At 41.1% G+C, this 23,884-nt stretch overlaps 1 protein-coding gene across 1 annotated transcript in view; it reads left to right on the top strand.

Moving 5' to 3' along the window:
* CC2D1B (coiled-coil and C2 domain containing 1B) overlaps positions 1 to 19,007 on the top strand; it is a 32,819-nt gene extending 13,812 nt beyond the window's left edge. Inside the window, exons 9-23 of the mRNA XM_009576321.1 lie at positions 322 to 432; positions 764 to 894; positions 1,171 to 1,243; positions 3,928 to 4,040; positions 4,864 to 5,056; positions 7,324 to 7,496; positions 8,146 to 8,271; positions 8,809 to 8,867; positions 9,132 to 9,248; positions 9,748 to 9,821; positions 10,482 to 10,540; positions 12,403 to 12,454; positions 13,930 to 14,029; positions 17,865 to 17,955; positions 18,877 to 19,007. Of these exons, the coding sequence (XP_009574616.1) occupies positions 322 to 432; positions 764 to 894; positions 1,171 to 1,243; positions 3,928 to 4,040; positions 4,864 to 5,056; positions 7,324 to 7,496; positions 8,146 to 8,271; positions 8,809 to 8,867; positions 9,132 to 9,248; positions 9,748 to 9,821; positions 10,482 to 10,540; positions 12,403 to 12,454; positions 13,930 to 14,029; positions 17,865 to 17,955; positions 18,877 to 18,996 (1,592 nt within the window). The 3' untranslated portion in view covers positions 18,997 to 19,007. The remainder of the gene's footprint in view (positions 1 to 321; positions 433 to 763; positions 895 to 1,170; positions 1,244 to 3,927; positions 4,041 to 4,863; positions 5,057 to 7,323; positions 7,497 to 8,145; positions 8,272 to 8,808; positions 8,868 to 9,131; positions 9,249 to 9,747; positions 9,822 to 10,481; positions 10,541 to 12,402; positions 12,455 to 13,929; positions 14,030 to 17,864; positions 17,956 to 18,876) is intronic.
* The last annotated feature ends 4,877 nt before the right edge of the window (positions 19,008 to 23,884 follow it).

The following is a 23,884-nucleotide window of genomic DNA, read 5'->3' as shown; positions in this document are numbered from 1 at the left end:
CACTCTGTCCATCTGCCAAGATACCAAGTTATATTTTGGGTAGAGAATTCTTAGAATACTTGAACTGGTTTTACTTTTTTTTTTAAATTTTCCCTCAAGCAGCACTAACCTAAATTAAATCCACATTTGAGATTTTCTATTATAAAGCATTTTCTCTGAATAATGGGAACCTTAGACTTATCTAGCCATGCAGATATTGTTTTGAAGCCAAAAAGCTTTCAGGAAGATGATGTGATCAAATTGATGGTTTTCTGAGTAACACGGGTTGACCTGCTGTTCATGGAACACGCTGTGAAACTTCCTGCTTTCCTTGCTTTGCAGGTCTTGAAAGCCTAGGGAATGTACAAGATCCATCCAAGCAAAAGATACCAGCTCCAGTGGGAAGTTCCCAGGATCTTACAACACCTGAACCTCAGACCCAAGAAGCTTCAGGTAGGACTTTTGGATTTCTGTAGCAAAACATAAAAATAGCTAGGCTGGAAGGCACTTTAAGGTCTGCCCTATCCCACTGAACTGCAGCAGGATTGAGTAAACCTGGCTAATGTTCCTGAATATTGTTTGCTGCTGATCCCATCTGCACTTTTGTTCTGGATCAGTAATGGAAGAAGTAGTTAATAAACTTTCTTTAGAAGAGTTGTATTCATAATAAGACTTTGCAGTGGTTTTTTTGTCACTGCAGAAGGTAAAGAAGGGGAGGAAAAAGGCAGCTCATACGTTTTGAAATCTGAATCATGTGGCATTTCATTCTCTGTCTTATTTCAAGCTTCCCTGCAGCAGCCAAAAACAGTGCTGGAAGCGTTGCAGCAAAGGCTTGAGAAGTACAAGTCGGCAGCAGCACAGGCTAAAGCGAGTGGAGATGATCGGAAAGGCAGGATGCACGAGAGGATAGCCAAGGTAAAACAAAAGTGTAGCAAGCAGGAAAGCCATTTGAATTAGTTCTCTTGCTGAAGACTTTTTCAAGGCTGAAATAATTTGTGTATTGTTTTTCTATTTGAAAAGAACTCCAGTAGGGGAAGCTGTAGAGCATTCGGAAGAAGGAGGAGTAGAGACAATGCACATATTATAGCAAAATACTGTGTATTCTGCAATATTTATGCTGGTTAAATACAGATGATTGCTAATTTATAGTCAACTTCATTTTTTGTCTTACTTGAGTGCCTTTGATTACAGCAATACCAGGATGCCATAAGAGCCCATAAAGCAGGGAGAAAAGTGAATTTTTCTGAGCTACCTGTTCCTCCTGGTAAGTGTGAATATAGAATGTCCTAATACCAACTTTTGTGTATCTGGTGGGCTCTGAAGGAGGTGTGCAGATACTGCCTCCTCATCCTGTGGAACAGCTCCTCCTTTTTCTCAGTGAGTAGGCTGGCCTTGCTGTTTGATGGTATTGTGAAACTACTTATTAATATACGCCCAAACTTTCACACCAGTGAATATTCCTGACTAGTGACTGCCTGTTTGACAGCATCAGAACTTGAAACTGGCCCTATTTGAAAAGTTAAACAACTTAACCGTGGGCAGGTGCTGAAAATGTTACCTGTCTGTCCTCTGTGCCAGCCCTCCTAGAGGAAAGAGTAAACTGGAGTTTACTGAAAGGAGATTTTTGAAACTGAAAAAATTTGCGTGATGTTTCCTTTTCTGTTGATTCCTAGCAGGAGCCTCAGAACTCTATATTTGATTAATCATCTTCTTGCAACACCTCACAAGTCAGATCAGTATTGCAGCTCTCATGGCTAGTAAAAGTAGTCTACAGAGATGAAGCAAATCATGCCCGTGGTCACACAGACAGTGACAGAGGCAGAAACTGAACCTGCTTCTTTTTTATCTTCTTCAGAATGTATAGTGCTCTGTTTGTAAAAGTTTGGGCAAGGTCATCTATGAATGCTCCACCTCTGGTTTGCATGATACTGTTTCTCCCCTAGGAAGCATCATTCCTTTTATCTTGTGCCTGATGTGTTCATCTGAAAAGATACACTTAGCAGTGCAAAGTGGTGCCTAGATTTTTTTTTTTTTAAAGTTAGAAAAGGGACATGGACTTTGTGGCTTTTTTGTCACTGTCAAATGTGGCAATGGCAAGCACTGTAGTAGTAGTAAAGTAGGCAGTGCCAGCTCTGTCAGGTCATGTACTGCTTTGAAGGGTCCCTGCTTTGAAGCTGTCCCTGAAAAGCAGTTTAGCATCCGTAGCTCTAGAACGTGATCCATTTCTTGGTAAATAGGAGTTGCTGTAAGAGTGAGGTACTCCATATTTACATCTCTGAAAATATGCGTAACTTAATTTCCTTACACGTTAGCTGCATGTTTTCCAGCCATCATTTAGAGGCCGTATGATTTACACTGATATTTAACCTGGCAGGCAGCCAAATACCACGCAGCCGCTCGCTCACTCCACCCGCCGGGGGGGGGGGGGGGGGATCCGGGACGGGGAGAGAATCGGAAGGGGAAGAGTGAGAAAAACTCGTGGATTGAGATAAAGACAGTTTAATAGAACAGAAAAGGGAAAATAATAATAATGATGATAGAATATAGAAAATGAGTGATGCACAATGCAATTGCTCACCACCCGCGCTGACCGATAACCAAGTAGCGATCGGTACTTCCTGGATCACGCCTACCATTCATACACTGAGCATGACGTCACATGGTATGGAATACCCTATTAGCCAGCTGGGCTGGCTGTCCTGATTATGTTCCCTCCCATCTTGTGTACCTAGCTCAGTCAGTAGGCATGGGAGCTGTCCTTGGACTAGGAGGGTACTTAGCAACAACTGAAAACATCAGTGTGTTATCAACATTCTCCTCATACTAAATCCAAAACACAGCACTAGGAAGAAATTTAACCCTATTCCAGCCGAAGCCAGGACAACTGAAGACAACCGTTAGGCAGTCACTGGAATCAGCAATGAGATAATAATGGACTGGCAGTGCATTTCATTGCATCTGGATGATGATGAGTACCAGCCTTGACCTCCTCGGAGACAGAAATGCTGCTGAGTAGTGGATCAAATGTCACGCGGGGGCAGCAGCGTAGGATTCTGTGTTCTGCCTGCCTGTGTACCTCAAACTTGTTCTGTCCCGGTACCAGCCATCTCTAGGTTTAAAAGCAGTTTAGTCATTATTTCTTGGCACTTCTAATGAGACTGGCAACAAAAATACTTGCTACATATTAATGAGATAAATCTTATTAACAGGCATTTTATAGTGGTGGCTCTGGGTCTCTGTTGTTTGAAGCTGACACTGAACTGGTAGTGTGGAAGTGAAAGTTTATCTTCCATCATCAAGCTTTCCTCCCATCCTTAGAAGGATAATAAAATAACGAAAAGGATAATTCTTCATATACTTCACATTTAACTACTGTGATTCTGCCTTACTTTGGAACCTCTGCATTGCAGTAGATTTTCAGCAGAGGCTTAGTGTGTTATCCAGATGTCAGTGATGTATTGTTTATTACTCTGTGGGGTAGCACTGATTTTCTGCTGGGCTGTGTACCAACTAAGGTGAGGCAGCAGTGAGGCGGGGGCGGGGAAGAGCCAGCAGCTCTTTGTACAGTCCGCTGTCCTTTTGTGCAAAGGAGAGGGACTAAATTCTTTGCTGGTTCTGGGGGTATCCCTGTTACCAAAGTCTTGAGGTTGTGAGGTTCCTTGGCTGGTTGCCAGTTGCACAACTTAGAAAACTGTGCTCTGTTATTGCATCATTTTAGCATCATCCCTTTAAGCCTGTATATCTGTGAGAGATTTGATCTTAAGTCCACCACTCAGACTTTATCTAGCAAGGCTTTGTGGCCTTGGCCTCAGTCTAGTTACACTGAATTCTGAAATACATTAGATAGTAGATACTTGGATAGAATTAGCTTTACGGAAAAGAAGAAATATGGAAGACAGAACACAGGTCTTATGCAACTCTTTACTTCTGTATTCCTTTCCTCCTCAGGATTTCCCCCTCTTCCTGGTGTTGCAGCAACGGACGCTGACAGCACAATAGCTGCTGTTCTGGAAAGTGCCAGCAAGCTGGCAAACATGGAGGAGAATGATGAAGACGAGGAGGTTAGTATTTCTTAGTAGGATGTGTAATAGTTAAAATGCTGTCTCTTGTGGTATGCAGAGATGACGCCATTGGATTTCCAGTCAAGCAAGGGTACTGAGATGAAATACATTTCCCAAAAGTGTGAAGAGTACAGGATCTCAGTAGTAATTCCAGTTTGCATTATAGCGTGGGGGGGGGGAGGGAGAGAGAGAGAGAGATGAGATGTTATTACAGTCAGTACCTACAGAGTCTATGAGTCCAGAGTTTGGCTCTTTCATAACTGTCTTGTATGTGGGTTTTATTTTCAAAGCAAACAGTTCAGATCCTGACCACCCCTTTATATTGTTCTAAAGTACTTAAATCTGTACTTTCATCCTGCATCCCAGTAGCTCCTATGTTTGTGCTTTCCCAAGATGTTCAACACTTGCTGCTTTTTGTCAGGCAGCACCAGCCTTTAGACTTTGATTTGATTTCTTTATCTCTCTGGATTTGGTTGCTGATTGTTTGTGCTTTCAACTGGAGTAGCTTTTAATGGAGAGAATTCCTGGATGATGGATTTTCTGCATGCATCTGCTTTTTTTGAAATCACTGCCTTGTTGAACATTCCTTTTGTCCCTTCTACAGTGGAGGTTTGATGCTTGCATAGGTCAACTACCTACTGGTGTGGCATGGCTCATAAACCTCCAGAAGTTAAAATTTGCTGTCTGGAATGTTATGTTCTCCTCAGAAGTGATACCAGAAGGCTGATATAGTGATAATCGTGGTTGTTGATGCTTGAGATGCTGTCCTCAACTCTGGAATAGATTTTATGCATTTAATATAAAATTCTTTTTGTTATGCTAGAGTGAACCTCTGACACAGGCCCCAGTTGCCAAGAAGCCTGCTCAGCTGCCGGGAAAGCCGACTCAAGTTGTTAAGCCAATTACAGTGCCATCTGCTGTAGCTGAGGAGGAGAGCTCTCCTGAGCATGTGAAACGAGCTGCATCACCCTCCACCCTGGACAAGGCAGACTCAATGGATCATCTCCCTCCAGCTGGTAAGTGAAGGGATCGTGCTTCCCAGTGATCCATGTGCAAGTCGTTTGCACTAGTTTAGTTTAATACCTTGGTAAAGACTTCTTTTCATTATATTTTAGATATGAGCCTGTGAAGGTGTGGCATAGATTTCCTCTGACAGGAGCCTCAATATACGTGTCTGCTGGAGGGCAGATCCAGACCAGCCATGCAGCTTTATTTCACATAGGCAGCATGTGTAATTATAAGGGTGATTGGGTTTTTAATTAATTTTGATGTAACAAGTGTATCGATTCATAATGTTTAACTCTGCTCACAGTTGAACTCTACATATATTCTCATTAAAGTGGATGGCTTGCCAGTGTGAATTATTCATTGATCTAATGCAGCTTCCTACATCAAACAGTGGTTGCTGCCTAGTGCTTCATCCAAGGATCTCAAACTGGCGTATAGGCAGTAGTTCATCAATCTCTAGTCCTCCTGTTGCTAAGGTCACTAAACAGTTGTCTGTACAAGGTTAATTGTACAGATAGTAAGGGACAGCCACCACTTCATGGTGTGATTTGGGCACACACCAGCAGTGTTCAGGCTCTCACTGATTCTGTTGTCATGCCTTGACTGTAATCCCATTCTTCTTCCATTCTGCCCTGGGTAGTTCCCTCAGGACAAAGCAGAACTGCCTAGTTGGCTGATGCAAGTTCTTTGCAGAGTGCAAAGGCATTTCACAGTGCCCCTGTGATTAGCTCTTAACTCTTCTCTCTAGAAAATTCCATGACTTGTTTTATAAAGATCACTAAAATGTAGTAATTGTCCATTTTGGCTCTGAAAATCTATGAATCCTCGGGAGTTTTGTTTTTGGCAATTTTAGCTGACACATTAATCTCTTGAGTGAATTGCCCTAGACTTATACTGTGAAGGAATTGATAATACCTGGTCTCTGGTGTTACGGTAATCTCTCCTCGGTATTTCAAGTATTGTAAAATAAGACCAATAGGTGCAACAAGAACCTGGACAGATTCATACTGACATGATTTTCACAACAAAATGTCAGTACTTCACTATTGTAAAGCTGTATTTCATTAGGCAAAGTGCATTCTATGATCCAAATGTTACCACCTTCCCCCCAGAATTACAAAGTGCAGCTTACAGCTGCCTGTAGCTGATAAATCAACTGTAAAAAACTGTCTTTTTCTTGCCAGAGAGTGCAAGGTGTAGGGAGGTGTTGGAGTGGAGTGGAGCAGTTGCACTTAAGGCCTGTATCAGGAAAGTCAAGGAGCCAAGATCAGTTGGATTAATGACTTTGCTCAGTCCATTCTCACAGATTTTCTTTGAAAATACCTGTGCTCTGTGTCTCAGCCTCACAGAGCACACTGTGGGTTTTGTCTCAGTAGAATCTGGGCTAGCTACCTTGTCTAATTAGTTTGGTTTTGGCTGGTTGGGCAAATTACTTACAGCAGCAGGACAGCAGGCTCTTTTGCAAGGATGGGAATAAATTGATCGTCATCTGACAGCAGTGAACATAGTGTGAGAGTCATTGTATATTTATTTGCTGAGAGAGGCACTTCTTGCAAGTGTTGTTTAGCTTGTGTAATCACAAGTAGAGTGCGGTGGTGAATACAATATGAGTATCTTTGGAAATGGCTGTAATCAGCTCATGCTGTACCATTTCCTGAGTGAGGTATAAGAAGAGGCAGCGTGCACTGACCTGGTACAATGTAAAGCAATCTTTTCTGACTTGTGTGGTTGTCCTTACTGTTTTAGGAACGAAAGAGGAGACAAGAATTAATATGAAACTAAGATGGCAAGGAATTATAAATAAGCAGAGGTGATATGTCTGAATGTGCTTGCACATTGGTTCATCTGGGTTTTTTTCTGACAGATGAGGCGAGAGGGAAGAAATGAGTACAGAAGATGCTCGTAATATTCACTGTCTTTTAGAAGTTAACATGTCAAGCAGAAAGTTTGAATTCAGCTTCTGCTTTGGACCAATCAGCTGTACTGGAGTCTGTCTCCTGCCTGTAAATAAAGGGCTGTAATTACTCTTGTGACACTTGTGAAGCGCGATGAGGTTTTTTGATGAAGGATGCCATGGTAGAAGGAAGTTTGTTTCTTTTTCTGATACTTGAAATTGAAACTGGCCAAGAAACAATTAAGTGCAGTAAGGAAATGTCCTTATTTGTTATCTGTACTTTTACTGACCTTTTTCTGGCTATAAACTGAACATGATAAACCTGTTTCAGGGGAATGGCAGTGTCAGATGAGTGAGGGGTTTTATACAACTGTTTTTCAGCTAGGGAACAGCTGGAATTCCTGGAGAACAGAAAGAAGCAATACATGAAGGCAGCCGTCAAAGCAAAGAAGGAAAATAACCTTGAACAGGCTAAGATGTATCTCAGAACAGCTAAGACCTTTGACCTAAAGATTGAGCAAGCAAAATGTGGCAAACCTGTTGATATTTCCAAGGTTAGTAGGACTGTTAGTATTCTGCTTTGTTTCATATTCTTGGACATCTAAGTGCTTACTTCAAACAGTGAATGATTTAATAAATATTTCTTGACAAAAATTAAGTTAGTTTGCTCAAGTGACAAATCTGGATTTTGAGCCCTGAAATTCCCCTATATTTTTGGTTTAGTTTTTGTTTTGGTTTGTTTCTTCTGCTGCTCCTCAAATGTGCCAGATTTTGAGAAAATTTAGTCTCCATGAACCGTTTGCTCCTTGATTTACAATGGCACACCTAAATCATGCAGCTTGGAAGTGTTCCCTGGGCTTAGGGTGTTAGCTGTGTCCTAACTCCATTTTGGGATGAGGATCGGGTGCATGTGATACAGTGATGCCCTGGTTTCTCTTGGTATTTGGGTAGATGGGGAAACCAAAATGCACTGTAATAGCTCTCCTGACCTGAATAATCCGGTCAGGCCTGTAAGACATTTTGCAGGGTTTTATGACTTAAGCAGTTGTTAGACAGTCGTATAAGTAGTGGTTGGGTTGGAATTGCCTTGAGAAGAACAACAACCCATCTCCCTTCACTGACCTTTCCATACATTCTGACTGCTTTTTGTCTACCTCATTTTTTCCTATAAGGGCTCTGAAATGTGGTATTCTTGTGTTGCAGCTGCCATCACCCCCTACAGATGATGAGGGTGATTTTATCTTCATACACCATGAAGATGTCAGACTGTCTCAGAAAGCAGATGAAGTATATGCACAGCTCATAAAATTGCTGAAGGACCAACACGAGGTGACCATTTTATCTTTTTTTATAAATGTTTTGGGCTTTTTTTTTTTTTTTACATTTCTCTGGGTTTTATTAATACTATGATCCCATCATTGTTTCTGTGGGGTCTTTTGTTTTTCTTTTAAAATACTTTTGATTTTGTGTGTCCTAAAGTGGAAAATTTTCAGAGTTGGATTCTATACTAGTTGAAGTCAGAGGGTATGCTTGGAGGCTTGGTACTATTTATCACTAATTATCACTACTAAATATGAGCACTCAAGTTTGAAAATAGTACCCAAATGATTAAGACTAGCCCTTGGGTGAACCTCATATCTAGAAATTAAGTGATTAAAAAGTAATAGGGCAGAAGAGCTCAAACAAATGTGCTCAGCTTTGGGCTTAAAGGACTGGGGGGGTGGATGCTTTTGGGTGACTTGGGAAAACTCTTGGCTTTTCTTAAATTAGCTTGTCATCAACCTCAAAACTGTCTGCCAGTCATGAATCTGTGTGTAAGGATCACTGAGTGCAGCTGTATTTGTTTGGTTTTGTTTCTGTTGACAGAGGTGTTTGCAGTATTCCAAGCAATTCATGCATCTGGGAAATGTAGCAGAAACAACTCGGTAAGACCCGCTGCCTGCTGTTAATCATCCCACAACATGGGCATTTTAGGCTTGAGTCTGCCTGACCCCCCTAAAGATGATGGGGGTTCAGGCTGGTAAGCTTCTCATTATGTGAAAGGGTCAGTAACTGTGAGGCCTGCATCTCCAAGTTGCTCTCAGACCTCTGGTCTGAGGCTTACTCTGTGGCCTGTATCTGGCAGAATGCTCTGTTTGATGTTCCTCTGTGTGTGTAGCTTCTCGGTTTTTTGTTTGCTTTTTCTATAGGTTTGAGAAGCTGGCACAAGGTTGTAAAAAGGACATGGACATCCTACAGCTTGCACGAGCACAAGGAATGGATCCTCCAAGCCATCACTTTGAGGAGAGAACCTTTAAAATGATAAGGTGTGGAAAAACAAAGGGATTTCTCAGGCAGGCTGGAATGAGTTTTCTGGTTTCTAGCTCTTGTTTAGGGAATTGTGGGCTTCAGCAAACTTGGGTGGCACCTGGGGTTAGGCTCAGCATTCCTGAAAGGACACTCTCAACAACTTAAATGCAAAGAAGTTGTTCTCTAACTTCTCTTCTGGGTTCTTCTGTTTTCAAAGTATCTCCAGCTTCATCTCTTATATTCTGCTACTTCAGCCACTTTTCCTTCCTCTGTATTTCACCCTGAATCCTGTTGCCTTTGGGCTTTGTTCGTGGCATGTTTCACTATACCTCAGAGATGTTTTTATCTCAGTTTGTGCTCTTTCCTTGCTCTGTTGTGATTTATGAAGATGATCTATGTAGGAGTGCACTATTGAAAAAGGTCTGACAAATACCAGTGGCATCCTGATCTGGCAGTGGATCAGGTGGTGGTAGGCTACTGGGATGAATACGCTTTTTTGTCTTTATTTTTTCACAGGATATTTTCTGAGCTCAACAGCACAGAAATGCACCTTCTTATTGTCAGGGGCATAAACCTACCATCTCCACCAGGTGGGTACTCGAAAGGGCATGTGGGCTTTTTCCTCTGAATAGGTAAGGAAAGCAGGGGGGAATGAGATTTTTCTACCTTGAAGACCACTTCAGCCCAGCACTCATTAAAACAAAATAACCAGGTTTCAGGCTCAAGCCCCCAAAACCCCTTTAAACAGTATTTAAAAAACCAACCAAACAAAAAAACCCAGAAGAATAAAGAGAATCTGGGTTCCATCTGGGCAGAGGGAAGAACTTTAAATTGTCCTGGGTTCGCTCATAACTGCGTCATAGTTTAAGTTTCATGTTTATCTCCTATTTTCTTGTGAGTGCCTGCCTTAACTCTGCACCACCTTAATGTGTATTGACCCTTCAGTAGACAGGAGTTGCTCCTGCCAACGTTACTGCTTTTAGTCCCTTGTTTCTGGGAGCTTGTAAACCATCTGCGCTAGACTGTCTCAGGACTAACAGCAGCACTAAGAAAAGTAGATGTTTTCCTTTGGATGCCAGCTTTCTATGGATTTTGGTTTGATGGATGGGTTTTTCCGTTGTCAAGGGACAGGTCATGAGCCTTACTGAAAATCAGTTAGGGGCTCTTGAAAATCCTGCTCAACATTATTACAGATGCAATGAAAATATCTGTATTGGCTGTTTGGATTGGCTGGTTGTTGTCTCATTCAGGTGTATCACCAAGAGATTTGGATGCATTTGTGAAGTTTGAATTTCAGTACCCGAGTGCGGTGAGTGTGTCCCCCGGCTCTTCTGTTCCTTAGACTGTGGCCCTTGCCACTATTAGCTTGTAAGGGCTTCAAGGAGGAAGTGTAGGTTTTCTTCTAGAAAAGGAAAACACTTCTAGGCACACTGCCTGAATTTATTTTTAAACTAGAAACTTTTTCTGAGAAACAGAACTGCTGAATCTGTTTTCCTGCAGATTTGAGCTTTGCTGCACCTTTCTCTTGATGTTCTCCACACCTTACACTTAGCGGTGTGGTGTCTGCTTCAGGCTTGCATGTTCTCTGACTGGCTGACCACCAGCTTACTGCTAAAGAGCGTTCACAGTGCTAAGCCATGCCCACCTTTCCTCCCTGAAGACACTAATCGGACGGTTTCCAGTATTTGCAAAATTTGTAGAAGTTCATTTCTTTCAGGGGTGCAAACGCACTGGTAACTTCAACCAAACACAAGGGCATGCAAAGTTGTCACTAGGGGAGAGAGGCCACCTTAGATGCGATCTCCCTCTAAGTCCCATTCCTTTAAGAAAACAAGCTTTTAAAAGCATTGCTTTTGGACATCTCTTATAGTTACAGAAATGGATTGAAAAGGTTAATCTTCGTCATCAAATAAATGCACGTGACTCCTGGTGATTTAATTAGCAAATATATATGTGCATATCTGGAGAAAGGTTTTAGGCCATACACGTTTCTTGACCTTACTAATTAATACTTATGTGTATGTGCATGTATATATGTGCATGTATATGTGTATGTATATAAAAAATATGTATACATATATATATGCTTTTTTCCTTGAAACTCCCCAGTGTCATCCTGTTCCCCTCACCTTTAAAAGCATTCTCTGGTCTGAAAAATACTGAAACCATTGAGCTAGAAGGGCTGCTAAGGAGGGCTGTCTAGTCTTACTATCAGTAAAAGTGCTGGGGCTTCTGCTGCTTTCTCTGTAGGGCAAAACCAGTCTTTGCTCTTAGAGGACTAATACTTAGCCCTGTGAGAGTGCAGAGCCTAGATTTTTACCTCCTAATAAATTTTGCAGCAATTCCACTAAAATAAATTAAATTACCTGTGGAAAATTGGTGATGGTCAGATCAGGTTTGTGTTTAGGTTTGAGTTACATGAGGCCTTAATGGAGGAGTCCCCCCGCGTTAGAGTGGCTGAAAACAGAATTGGTCTGTCTGCATAATTTTCTGGGGAATAAGTAAGAATCAGCATAGTTGCTTTTAATCTATTTTTCTTTGTTTTAAAAAAAAGCCAGATCTCTACTGCTTAGCCAACAGTCAAATACACCACCTTTCTCCTTCATAGCTGAAATCAGTTTTGCAAAGTAGCTGCAATAAAGAGGTCACGTTGTCCTTGTTCAGTCCCCAGAGATTTAGTTTGTACTCCGCTTTAGGTTAAAAGTTAATTCATTTTGGTGGCAGATTGATTGTCAGGCAAAATAATAGCAGGGCAATTCCCTGAATGATTTGTGATGAATTCCTTGTGTAGCTTATTATTCCAACTAATGCAGAAGGAACAGAATTACTGTGTCGTGGAACGTGCGCAGTTTATCATGTAGTTTAACAGCCGCAGTCAGTAACTTTATGATGATTGGATTGAATTGAGTGTGACCACGTAGCTTATCTGTGGCTCTTACATTTAATGTAATGTTTTGGCTTATTCTTTATCTAGTATTATACTTGTTACCGCCATGAAATCCAAATATTTTAGTCTTGAATGTACCATGACTCTTCTTATCATTCAGATAACCCCCTAAACCTCATGTTTCTTGTATAGGTATAAACAAGAGCTGGTAATAAAAATGGTTACTACTCTGTATTTTGAAACAGTATCTGATGGTTTTATGTCACGTGTGTCTCTCTTAATAGGAGCAACCTCAAAAGAGTAAAACACCTGTAATTAACAATACCAATTCTCCAGGTTAGTACTTTTTCTGCGACAGAGGGGAAAAACATTGTACCTTAGGAATCACGGGAGAGTAGAGGCTAGTCTCGTACTGTGAATCAGGACAGAGGGCCCCCCACCTCCCATTCTTCTTTCTTATGAAAGTGCTTGTTGGAGGGTGAAGTTCAGCTGTGTTGGCAATTTCTTCACCCTCATCCCAATATTAGTGGTAGTTACTGTGTTATGAATTAGTGAAATCATGGAGTTACCAGTCATGCTCCAGCTGTTGCTGTCAACCCTGCTGGGAGATGGGCCAGATAAATAAATTGTCTTTATTAAATAAGTTAAATTATTAATTTTAATATCTCCATGGATCAGATCTTTTTCAGTCAGATTTTGTGTCCTGTGAGATTGCCAATTCTGTCATGATTTTTGCTAATCAGCTAATATTTCCAAACCTGACAAAGCATCATTGCAGAAATAGATTTTTTTTTTTTTTTTTTTTCTTCTTAAGACAATGTGTCCTGAAACCAACTAAAATACTTTCTTTGTACCTTTTGAAAAATACCTCTTTGTACCTAACCATTGAATACTGGTATTAGACTCATCATGCCTTTTAGAATTCACCATCTTGCCCTCTGAGTTTGGTGTATTGCTATTTTTTTTTTTTCTTCAATTCTTGCAGTAAGCAGCCATCTAGTCAAAACAACTTTGAATTCAGTATCCAAATTACCAGTTGTGAATTTATCTCTAGAGATACACACACATACATATACATATATATCTATATATATTTTTATCTTTTTTTTTTGAGTTTATATATATTTTCTGTTAAGAGTAGAAGTCCTGAAGCTCTGATACAAAGATCTGTGTTCCAAGTCTTCCAATAACTTGATCTGCATTTGCTGAGCAGTCACTTAGCTTTAATGTTTTGGGTTCCCAGGCTGACAAGCAGAGATGAGTGTTCCTGGGTAGCAGAGCAGATAAGTCTTAGAACATTAGTTGTATAATGTTGTGAGACTTTCTGATAAAAAGGTATCCTGTGGCATAGTTCTTGTCATGCTCATTAATGAAACTGGTGTTAAAACAGTATTAATTACATTATCAAAACACCCCTTCCCAGTCATTCCAACCTTCCTATGCTTTCTCCTTATTATTTTGTACCTTCTTCTTAGCCACAGACACTCTGTTTAATTGCTGAAAGATTGCCTAGATTCTCTAGTTTTGGCTCTCCAGTAACTTGCTGTCACCTCCTCACGATGACTTGGTTTTTCTGCAGTTTGGTTTCTGTCCCTGTAAAGTGGACATGACAGATGAACTGTTGCACAGGGACACTAACTTGTTAATGACTGAAATAACCACCTGAGAAGGAGGTTCATACGGATGTGAAGCGTCTTTCACAAATGGGCCAAACTGAGATAAACAGAGGTCTGAGTACGTGCATGTAATAGAGCACTGCACATAGTTTGACTTTCATAGCTTTCTTTCGTTTTTCTATCTCTTACCTGTAGAATATAACCAGTTGTTTAAGTTGAACATCAACCGAAATCATAGAGGTTTCCGACGAGCAATTCGGTCCAAAGGAATTAAATTTGAAGTATTTCATAAAGGGTAAGTCCACAGTTTGCTCCCCCCTCATTGCCTCTCTAGTAACAGTTGAAAAGAGTGTTGTACCTGAAATTTATGAAGCACAATCTTTAAGCTAGCAATAAAGAGTCGTCTAGTTTTCATGTCTGAGAACTCCTTTCAAAATGTGCCTGAGCTCTGTATCTTCCCCTATGGGGGTGAAAAAAAGGCAGAAGTGCAGTGAAGTTGATTCGTTACTGGCAGATCAGTTGAGGATTAGTGTGTTAAGAGGAATTGATGAGACTGAGAAGGTAATGATTCAGCTTCAATTGATTCTTATCCAATTTGGTTTTAGTAATCAGGACTAGGAAGATCTAAATGTCACATGGGATAACTTTGTAGAATAATGAAGTACAAGTGGCAGCAAAACATTACAGCAGTAAAGCAAATGACGGCAGAACTAGTGTTACATTTTTGTACTTACCTTCATTCTGAGGATCTTAAAATATTTCCTGAACACTGCTAGGAAACTGTTAGACTATCTTGAGAGAGACAGACTCCCCTCATCTCAGAGATCAAGATGGTAAGATGGATGTTAACAATTGGTAACGTTCAGGGAAGTCATCCTACATGTAGGCTCATTACCGATTTATTCAAAATTGGAGTGGCCTGTATTCACTAATCCCCGAGCTGGTTGTGATCCATGACTTGGATGAGATGTTAGATAACCTGGTTTTGTCTTGGTGACTCTTTGTGCTATTCTTTGTTTCTGTACTGGGACACGCAGAAATGATCCATAGGTTCTCAGAGATGGTTTTCAACTTGTAGATGTTTTAATTTGCGAGCTAAAGGTCCATTGTTTTTACTCCATATCTTCCATTTGCATCTCAGTTGAAGCAAAAGCTGATTTTTTTACTCTTTCTCTGTCAATCCTGACTGCTCCACTGCTCTGTTGTTCAAGATTTCATCATTAGAAATCCTGCCTCTTTTGCATAAAACTGTTAAGTGTTTACATTTGTTTAAAACGTTTTTCCCTATCTTTTGCATACCATTGCACATATGGGGCATATCCTGTTCTCTTACCAGCTGGAACTGTGCTTGTTTTTAAGGTCTGAGCTCAGGCTTAAGTTCACCCATTGGGAAACACTCTCCAGTGATTCATCAGTTGTATGCCAGCTCCAGATTTGCCTTTGAAGCCTTTTCAAAAATAAGCAAAAAATCTGTGTGGGTTTTTTTGGTCTCTTTTCTGGTTCTGAAATTTTTTTTGTTTTTGGAACAGGAATCTAACAGTTAAACATATGCTTGTTTCTGGATTGGGAGGAGGGGAGCAGTTCCCCTGGGCAAATAGCAACAGGGAAGGAGAAAAACAAGAAATGCCCACTGATCACCTTCCCCCCGGCCATCTTCTCAGGAGAAAGAAGAGGGTTAAGTGATCCAGGCTCTTTTCCAAAGACTGTTTGCTCCCTGTCTTTATTCAAGACTATAAATGAATAATACTTTCAGAAATGCTTGTAGATGTTGTAGTTTTAGGGTCTCTGATAGCTCTTCGACCATCTCCCAAGAATTATTTTCTCTCGGTGAGCAACGGAGACTTGTTTCAGGTCATATATATTAAACTTCAGTTTAAAAAACACTTTCAAGTAAAAACGCAGCAATGTATTTTTCCAAAGGAAAAGTCTCTCGTTAAACCTCTCCTAAAAGCTTCTGAAGATAAAAGGAGATTTCCCCAGAGCTGTTTCTGAAGCCATGGCCTAGAGCAAGTTCACGTTGTTCACTGCAAACCCCCTAGAACTGATCAGGGATGAACCAGTCTTTATTGTTTCTTGAATTATAAAATGGAAAAATGCTTTTAAACAATTCAGCTAGAATAATTGCTGATTCTCTTTTTAAATTTATGAACAAAGTGTCCAACATGCTGCAGTACAATTGTGCAATCCTTCTTCATTTTAAGGTGCTTGTGAAGTAAAGGAAGTATTCTACCATGTAAGCTAATAAATTCTGAACTTTTCTAAATTATTTTGTGAGTCTACTGTAGTCTCACTGATGGAGAATAGAGTCTCATCTTTGGAAGGCTTTCTGTCAACAAAATTTATAGGCATCGTGTTTGGAGGCGGCGCTATCAGCCCTTGAGGTACTTGTGACATCGTTTTTCTTTCCTACAGCAATTTGTGTTGAGATGGACAAACTGACAGATAAGAAGCAATCTGAACGACTGAGCTGGAGTCTTTCAAGTCCTTCAGCAACAGGTTTTTGGAAGAGAGGTCTTCCTAACAGTGACTCGCTGCACGTTCCAGCGCATTCAGAGTCGTAGTGGTCTTGCATTCTTTATGCCATCTAGAAGTGTCTGAGCTCCCTACTGTGAGCTCGCTGCAGCCTGGGCTGACGGTACCAGACCATTGTCCTCCTAATCTGTAGAGACTTTGGTGCTGTATGAGCCATAGCATTCCTGACGCTATTTCCGAACGTGCAAGCCAGAAAGTGAGGTTAAAGTCTGGATGACAGGTTTCTTGTACTGTGGTTGATTATGAGCTACTTGGAGAATATATGAATGAGGCAATCATTGAGGCAGTAGATGTGAGGAAACAACCTTACTCCTTTTCCAGTCAGAGATTTTAGACAGTCGGGTTCACAGATGTTCACTTGGAAATTGTAGGCACTGATGGCAGCATCAGGTCTGTGTATGAATGTACTGGTTACTGTTGCCATGATGACATGATCATGAGGCTCCATATAATAATCTTCAGAGTTCTCATTGCATATGTCAAGTCTTTCTTGATAATATCTTAATGATAATAGGAAGAAGGGTGGATGTTTTGGGATTGGTTTGTTTTTGTTTATTTGTTGGTTGGTTTGCTTGCTTGTTTTTTTCCTAAATAGAATGGCATAAAAAAGGAAGCTTCTGAATTCTTGGCAGATTTCCTGTCTAAAACATGACAGGCATGGCTGGTTGGCTTTGCTACCTCCAGAATCTCTAGATTTTAGTTGTTTATCAAACCTTTTGGAGACCAATTCAGGGAAATGCTTGGATGCAGGCAAAAAATCCAGTGCTTTGAGCTGAACGCTTCTGTGGAATTCAGGTGGTTTAGTCTTAGCTGTTGCCTTTTGGAGGAGTTTGTCTTGATAAGGATTGCACCACCTGTCTCTGTTAAGGTAAAGATGGATCTTTTGCTGATAAAACTGTTAAACAGAAGTGACTGTAGCAGAGAAGAGTTAATTGTTTTCTTTCCAGGTTAAAAATGCTCTGTGTTTAATTTCAGCAGACTAGAAATTCTCAAATGATAGTTTTTTACTGTTAAAACTACCAGTATGAAGGTGAATCAAAACAATAGCTGAAATGAAATGTTCTTACTTGTTGAAGTTGAGTGTTTTGATTTATCAAAATGAAACAGAATGATTCACCTGACTTTTTCCTAATAAGTAGTTTGCCAAAACCAGCATGTGCCTGTGAAATGTTTGTTTTGATGAGAGATGCAACTTCCTTGGGTAGTTTTTCAGTCTGTTCTATCGAACAGCCTGTTGCAGAAGATTGCAGTCTGTCGTGGCTGTTAGGCCATTCTTCCCTGTTGCCCTGTGCAGGGACGAAAGCTGCTGCCATTCCAAGTGCCAGTTTAGTTGATTGTTTTTATTCACTACTGTCCTCATGTTTAATTTGGTTGCAAGAGAATAATTAAAAGATGAGTACTTCTGTATCTTGTCCTTGTAGTCTAGTTCACTAAGGTTGTGCCCCCTGCACCCTGGTTTGTAGGGTTCTAGTAGCATGTCTGGACTAGCACTCCTGGATGCAGTGATGGTGCAAATAGTGATGACCTCTTAGCTTGCTTTCTCTTTGATGTTCTGAAAAACCTTACCCGTTCAATTAAGGAAGATTTCTTTGAAACAGGTCCTTTTTCAGAAGTGACAAGCAGGTGGGGGCAGCACACTTGAAACTGGAAAAGCTGGAATCAGAATGTGAAGTTAGAGAGATCATCGAGGTATGTTTTCTGGGTGAGGTGTGTTCTTCTAGTAAGTAGTATTTGAACAAAAGGGAAAATGAATATTCGCATTGCATGAATGTATCTGTATACAGGTGACAGTTTTGTATTGGATGAGTTTGATAAACAATGGGCTGTTCTTTGTTTTATCATCTCTTGGAGCTTGTCTTAGCTATGACCGACCATTCTGGTACTGGGAACTTCTTGGGGACTCTCTTCCACAAATTTCTGTATCAAGATAGTTTTCTTTGTCAGGACCAGAAATGCAGATGATTCCCAAAAATATTTGTGTTGGTAGCTAGCAGATCAAAGGGTTAAGTGAAGGATAGAGCCCTGCCGTAAGATCCAGTAGGAGCCCACCAAGTGGAACCTTAGAAAAAATAATCCCTTGGGCTGCATCATAGACATGCTCAGGACACCGCTGCCCTTAGCATCCTCTGAGCTGTCTGTGGAGTCCATTTGTACTTCGGGGGCTTGGTGCGCGGCAGGCAGAGGTAGCGCAGCCGTTTGGCACGGATTGTGTGGGGAACGCCCTGCCGTAAGATCCAGTAGGAGCCCACCAAGTGGAACCTTAGAAAAAATAATCCCTTGGGCTGCATCATAGACATGCTCAGGACACCGCTGCCCTTAGCATCCTCTGAGCTGTCTGTGGAGTCCATTTGTACTTCGGGGGCTTGGTGCGCGGCAGGCAGAGGTAGCGCAGCCGTTTGGCACGGATTGTGTGGGGAACCTGCTCTGCTGAATTGTGAATCCGGGGAAGCGCGCGGCTGCGACACTTCCCAGCGCTGCAGTCACCTGCGGGGTGATCTCTGTCACCTTTTTAGTCATGGGGAAGTAAAGTCAATGGTTGCCTGAGGCACTATAGTTTGACATTATCATTCGTATGTGCACTAACTGCTCTTCTTTTTGTGGTTCTTTCAGATTTTTGATGGCAGAAAACCCACTGGAGGGAAACTGGAGGTAAAAGTGAGACTCAGGGAGCCCCTCAGTGGTCAAGATCTTCAGACAATTACAGAAAATTGGCTGGTCCTTGAACACTAGTTCTACCTGAGGTATGAATACTGCGTCTAAAGATGGTCTGGCCAGAACTTGACAGGGCTACAGATAAACTCTGCTTGAATAATGTCTTTTGTTGACATTGACCTAATTACATGGCTCTGGCTTTGATACCATTCATCTTTATATTCGTAGTGGTGAGTTGACATAATTTCAGAAATGAGGTTACAGAATCTGATTAGTTTGCATATCAAAGATGCTATTTCACAATCATTTGAAATACAGGCAGAGCTTCTAGCATCACCTTTATTTGGAGTAATATTTAGAAAATAAGATTGACAAGTCCTTTCCATGAGGGAGGGTGCTTTCCGTCCATCCTTACAGTAAGCAAAAAACCTTTCAGAGTTAGCAAGGACCCTTCTTCCCATACCACAAGCTAGAGGAGGGCGTTCATTTGTCCCATGAAAGTCTGCTTGACTTCATCTGAAAGGGGAACTATTGGAGATAGGCTTTCTTCTGGATGCTTGAGACTTCTGGGCAGGGAGAAACAGTACAGTTGAATACAGGCTACCTGAAGAGCTGTGCCTGGTGCCCACTGTGCTCATATCAAGTACAGCAGAGGAGCTGTGTGCTGCCAAAGTGGCTGTATATTAGGAGGATGAAAAAGAGATAGGCTTCCCCTTCTTGCCAGCTCCTACGGAAACTGCTTGGTTTTGGAGCTTGTCTTCCTTTCTCATACTCTGCTTTTTAGGTATCACAAATTCTCCCTTCTTAAAAAACAAAAACAAAAACAAAAAAACCCACCAAAACAAAAACCAAAAGCAAATAAATACCAAAAATTCTGGTGTCTTTTTTTAAACTGATTTTCTACGTAAAGTTACTGAAAGCTAAGTACTGGAAGTCCATCTGCCTGTGGAATCTCTAATTCGGCCTACTTTTCTGTATGTGTCTGATACTTGAAAGAAATTCAGATGAGTTGGACACAGTCACTGATGTCCTGAAACTTAGGTCCTCGCTTCTCCCACAGCTTATGTTCATAAAACCACGGAGAGGACATTGACTCGCTAGGGACGGTCGGTTCTCCCTTCAGTGTGTGTGCAAATTGCCCGCAGTCCTAGGGTGTTACTGGCAGGGTGTGACCGTGTTGATCCCTTCTGAGCAGGTATTTGTAGTACTGTGATAGTATGTAGAGTCCTCCGCTTGGACCACGACCTTGCACGGAACAAACCTCTTTTTCTCATGGAAAACAGATGATGTATAAATACATTTTCTAATACAGTTTCTTCCTTCGCTTGAGCTCCTGAAGACTCTGTGCTCCCTCTTCCTTAGCATATTGTTTTGCTTTGCTTTTATAAATGGCAGTTAAGGTTCACAGCGACATCACCTGTTTGCCACACCTTTGCTTCCAAATTGTGTTAGATTTTACAAATTGAGAGGTCTTGTTTCAATATATGAGTCTGCACTTGTAGCAGTAAGGGGACTGTCTAGTGATTTCTTCCTCACGGCCAAGGAGGTCAGTGAGCTGCCTGAGAGCTTCACAGTTAGGCTGTGAGGGACACGCCTGATGGCAGTATCTGAAGTAACAATTTGGCCTTGTGCCGTGACTGGACACCTAAGCATTTTCAATCACTAGAGCTTAATAATTTTGCTCCATTGATTTTTCTAGTTGACCATCCAGATAATTCATTGTCAGCATTTTACATATAATGTGACCTTGAATTGTGAACATCTATTAAGTACTGCATCCAGTAATTGTGTTGTTTGTTGTTTGTTTGGTTTTTTCCCCAGATCCATTGGAATGTTAAAAGATGTGGGATGAACGTATGTAGAAAGATGCTGCTAGCTGCAAGCACCAAAGATGTTAAATGAATGCACTACTGAACCTAATGTCTATTTTGATAACAGCCATAATGCTCATTAATAACTTTAAGGCAAGTGTAAGGCTCTGGAAATTTGCTGCTGCAGGGGATTGTTACTAGTCTACACAAAATAGACAGAATTGCCTTAATGTGGGACTACTAATGTAGCACCAGGATGAATGTTACATTAACTATGCATAGCGGTGTGTGAAAAGTTTAGCCCCTTCAAGATTCCCTGAGGCAGTGCAAAAACTTTTCAGTCGAGTCACAGGTAAGACCTTTACTAGAATTCATTTTTTCAAGCATACAAGCAGCCAGCGTGGTACAGTGAACAGTCTGCTACTGCTTTTTTTGTTCTCTTTTATCAAGGCCTGTTTGGGGTGGTTTTTTTGTTTCCTAAAACAGAGGAGGAGAGCGCTCAGGCAGCAATCTAGTGGCAGTGTGTCCCTCCTCTGTGCATGCCATTGCAACATGAAGTTCAATGGGATGTTGTCTTTCAGAAGAAAAGAATGCAAGACTTCTTAGCAGCAGGTGTTTACAGATATACATTTTTGTTCTGGCTACCAGTTGTCTGCCATGCTTGCTGCACTGCTTGTTCAGTGCAGCCCAGGTACTGTGCCTTCATCCTTTTTCTTTTTTTTTTTTTTTAATTTAAAAAAGGAGGAAAAAAAAAAGTACACTAGACTGCTGCTTCCCAAATGTTCCTTGTATTTTTACAAAAATAGGCTTTTACAGTTCTTCCAGGTGATGGGGAAAATAGCCACACTTTGTCATGTAGGCAACTGGATTATAGCTATTTTCAGGAATGCTTTTGATCAGCAGCATACAAAAAATGGTACCAAATATGTTTGTGTTTTTAAATCTCTGTGAGCTAACAGAAACGACTGATCTCGGAGGAGAGGATGTGCCTGCACTGGGGAGTCGGAGCGCTCCGGCACCAGCTCTTTAGGTAGGGCAAGTTTGTAGACAGAAAGGAGTCCAGACAAGTAGGGCAGCGCTGCCTCTGTCTTCCTGAGCAGATGAAGACAATACAGTGTTTAGTTTTTAATTTCAATAAATTTAATATACAAAACTACATGTTGAAAATAAAAATATAATATGCAGTTTTTTGCAGTGTTAACTAACTGAATTTTAAAAGTACAATTTTTTTTCTAAAACAAGTACTCATTTCTTAACAACATGGTAATTAAGGTCATTTAAAAGGCTATGGTTGAAGCAAACATGTCAGTCACCAGTTGATAGTGTTTTGCACAAACATAATCCAAACCTAAAAGACTTTTGGGGCAAACGAATAGAAGATAAAGATTTTTCACCTCTTTTACTGCATTATTAAGCATAACAATGCAACTGAAGTAACTGGAAAGCCGCTGCTGTGGCAAAGCTGGCGTGCAGGCTCTAGAAGGTAGATTATTAGCTCTTCCAGATACTGAATCTTGCCTACACCACGTAGTGCTGCGCTGTGTCCCAAAGTGTGCAAAAACAGCGTGCAGAGGGGAGTCTGAAAGTACCCCTAGTCCTGCTTTGCTGCACAAATACATAGGAAGGCTAGTGATTGTGTAATAGCTTAAGGTTTGTCCATTATGAAACATTAAGCCGCATTAAGCCAGCCACCTTTTCCCAAATGCCAGAGGTAAGGTTTCACCTTGATGTAACACCTTTTCAAGTGTAGTAGTGTGCTACCTCTTGCTGGCCAGCTTTTATTTCTGGAGTTGGACCCCAGTCCTCTGGCTTGCCTTCTCCAAGTGTTGGGTGGTGACAGCTGTAATTTGCAATATTGGATTTGTCAAACTTTGCTTTTTTTTTAAAAAGCAGTAGCCATTTATTCACAAAAGCGCTCTGTACATATACTGTGCTGTCTTTACATAAAATACATTGCTACCTGTACAGTTACCTTTTCCTTTGCCCAGCTAATGCTGTGTGTTTGTTTAAAAAATATAGCATCAGTCTCACAGTAGCCTTGCACTCCCTTTTATATTTGAAAGGACGCCTGTGTTACTCACATACAGCAAAAACAAAATTATCCCCGCTGCATCCACCAGAACTGACTGTGAGTAGGGACGATGCAATGTCCGAGATGCTCTATTCACCATAAATTAGCCCCTCTCTTCTCAAATTAATTTTCTGTATAGACAGGAGGAGAAACCTTTGCCCCCCTTCCTGGGAGGGACTCAAACCAGCTGCTTTGCATGGCTATGGCTAAAGAAACCAAACCCCTTCTCCTGCTTTCAGCTCTGTCCACTGGTTAGCAGCTTTCCATGGAGACAATAAGAATGTGGAACCACATTTCCTCTGGCTGATTCTCAATTCCAGCTTCACAATGTTGTGGCAGATGTGAGCAGCTGCTTTCCTTACTAAAGCCCTCTCAGGTGAGACCAAGAGCACCGGGCCAAGTGCAAGTGTTCAGAGCTGACCAGAAAGCCTTTTTCAGCAGAACATGCAAAAACAGCCACTCTATACTTTTATCACAGGTAAGCTTTTACATGGTGCTGCTAATATGAAGTGCAAGCTGTCTTGTATTACATGACACTAGCGTTACACTACAGCATACAGCAAGGAGGAGACTTAAAGCTGCCCTGGGTGTTACTTTTCTTTAAAAAGCAGGACCTACTGGGGAAGAGGAATGAGATATAACTGCACTTTAGGGCTAATAGTTCCTCTGCTTCATACAGATTTGTAAACAAAGAACAGAATAGCAGAGTTGTTCTAGGAGATTATAGGAATCTGCAGGGGTGACGGGTTTTTATAGTAAATAGAGGAAAAAAGTAAACTAGCCTATTACACACACAAAACTGCAGTTTACATAATACCGCTTTCAGAGAGATGCCTGCCCTTCTGCTCATTTGGACACATATACAAATGTAGTTATGGCTAGGTAATCTTTCCATATCTCTCAAGGGCTACTCCAAACGTATTTCAACCAATGATCTGGTCAAAATAATGTAAACGTTACTTTTTAATGTCTACAGAATAACCACAAACGGCATTATGATGAGGTCAGAATGGAGGTCTTGATTGTTGTTTCTTGCGTGTCCATCTACAAACAGTACAAGATTGGAGTTTCACTTTTTATTTAT

This window comes from Fulmarus glacialis, unplaced genomic scaffold (assembly GCF_000690835.1).
Source record: "Fulmarus glacialis isolate BGI_N327 unplaced genomic scaffold, ASM69083v1 scaffold29454, whole genome shotgun sequence".
NCBI lineage: Eukaryota > Metazoa > Chordata > Aves > Procellariiformes > Procellariidae > Fulmarus > Fulmarus glacialis.
This window is presented reverse-complemented; position numbering and strand designations above follow the sequence as displayed.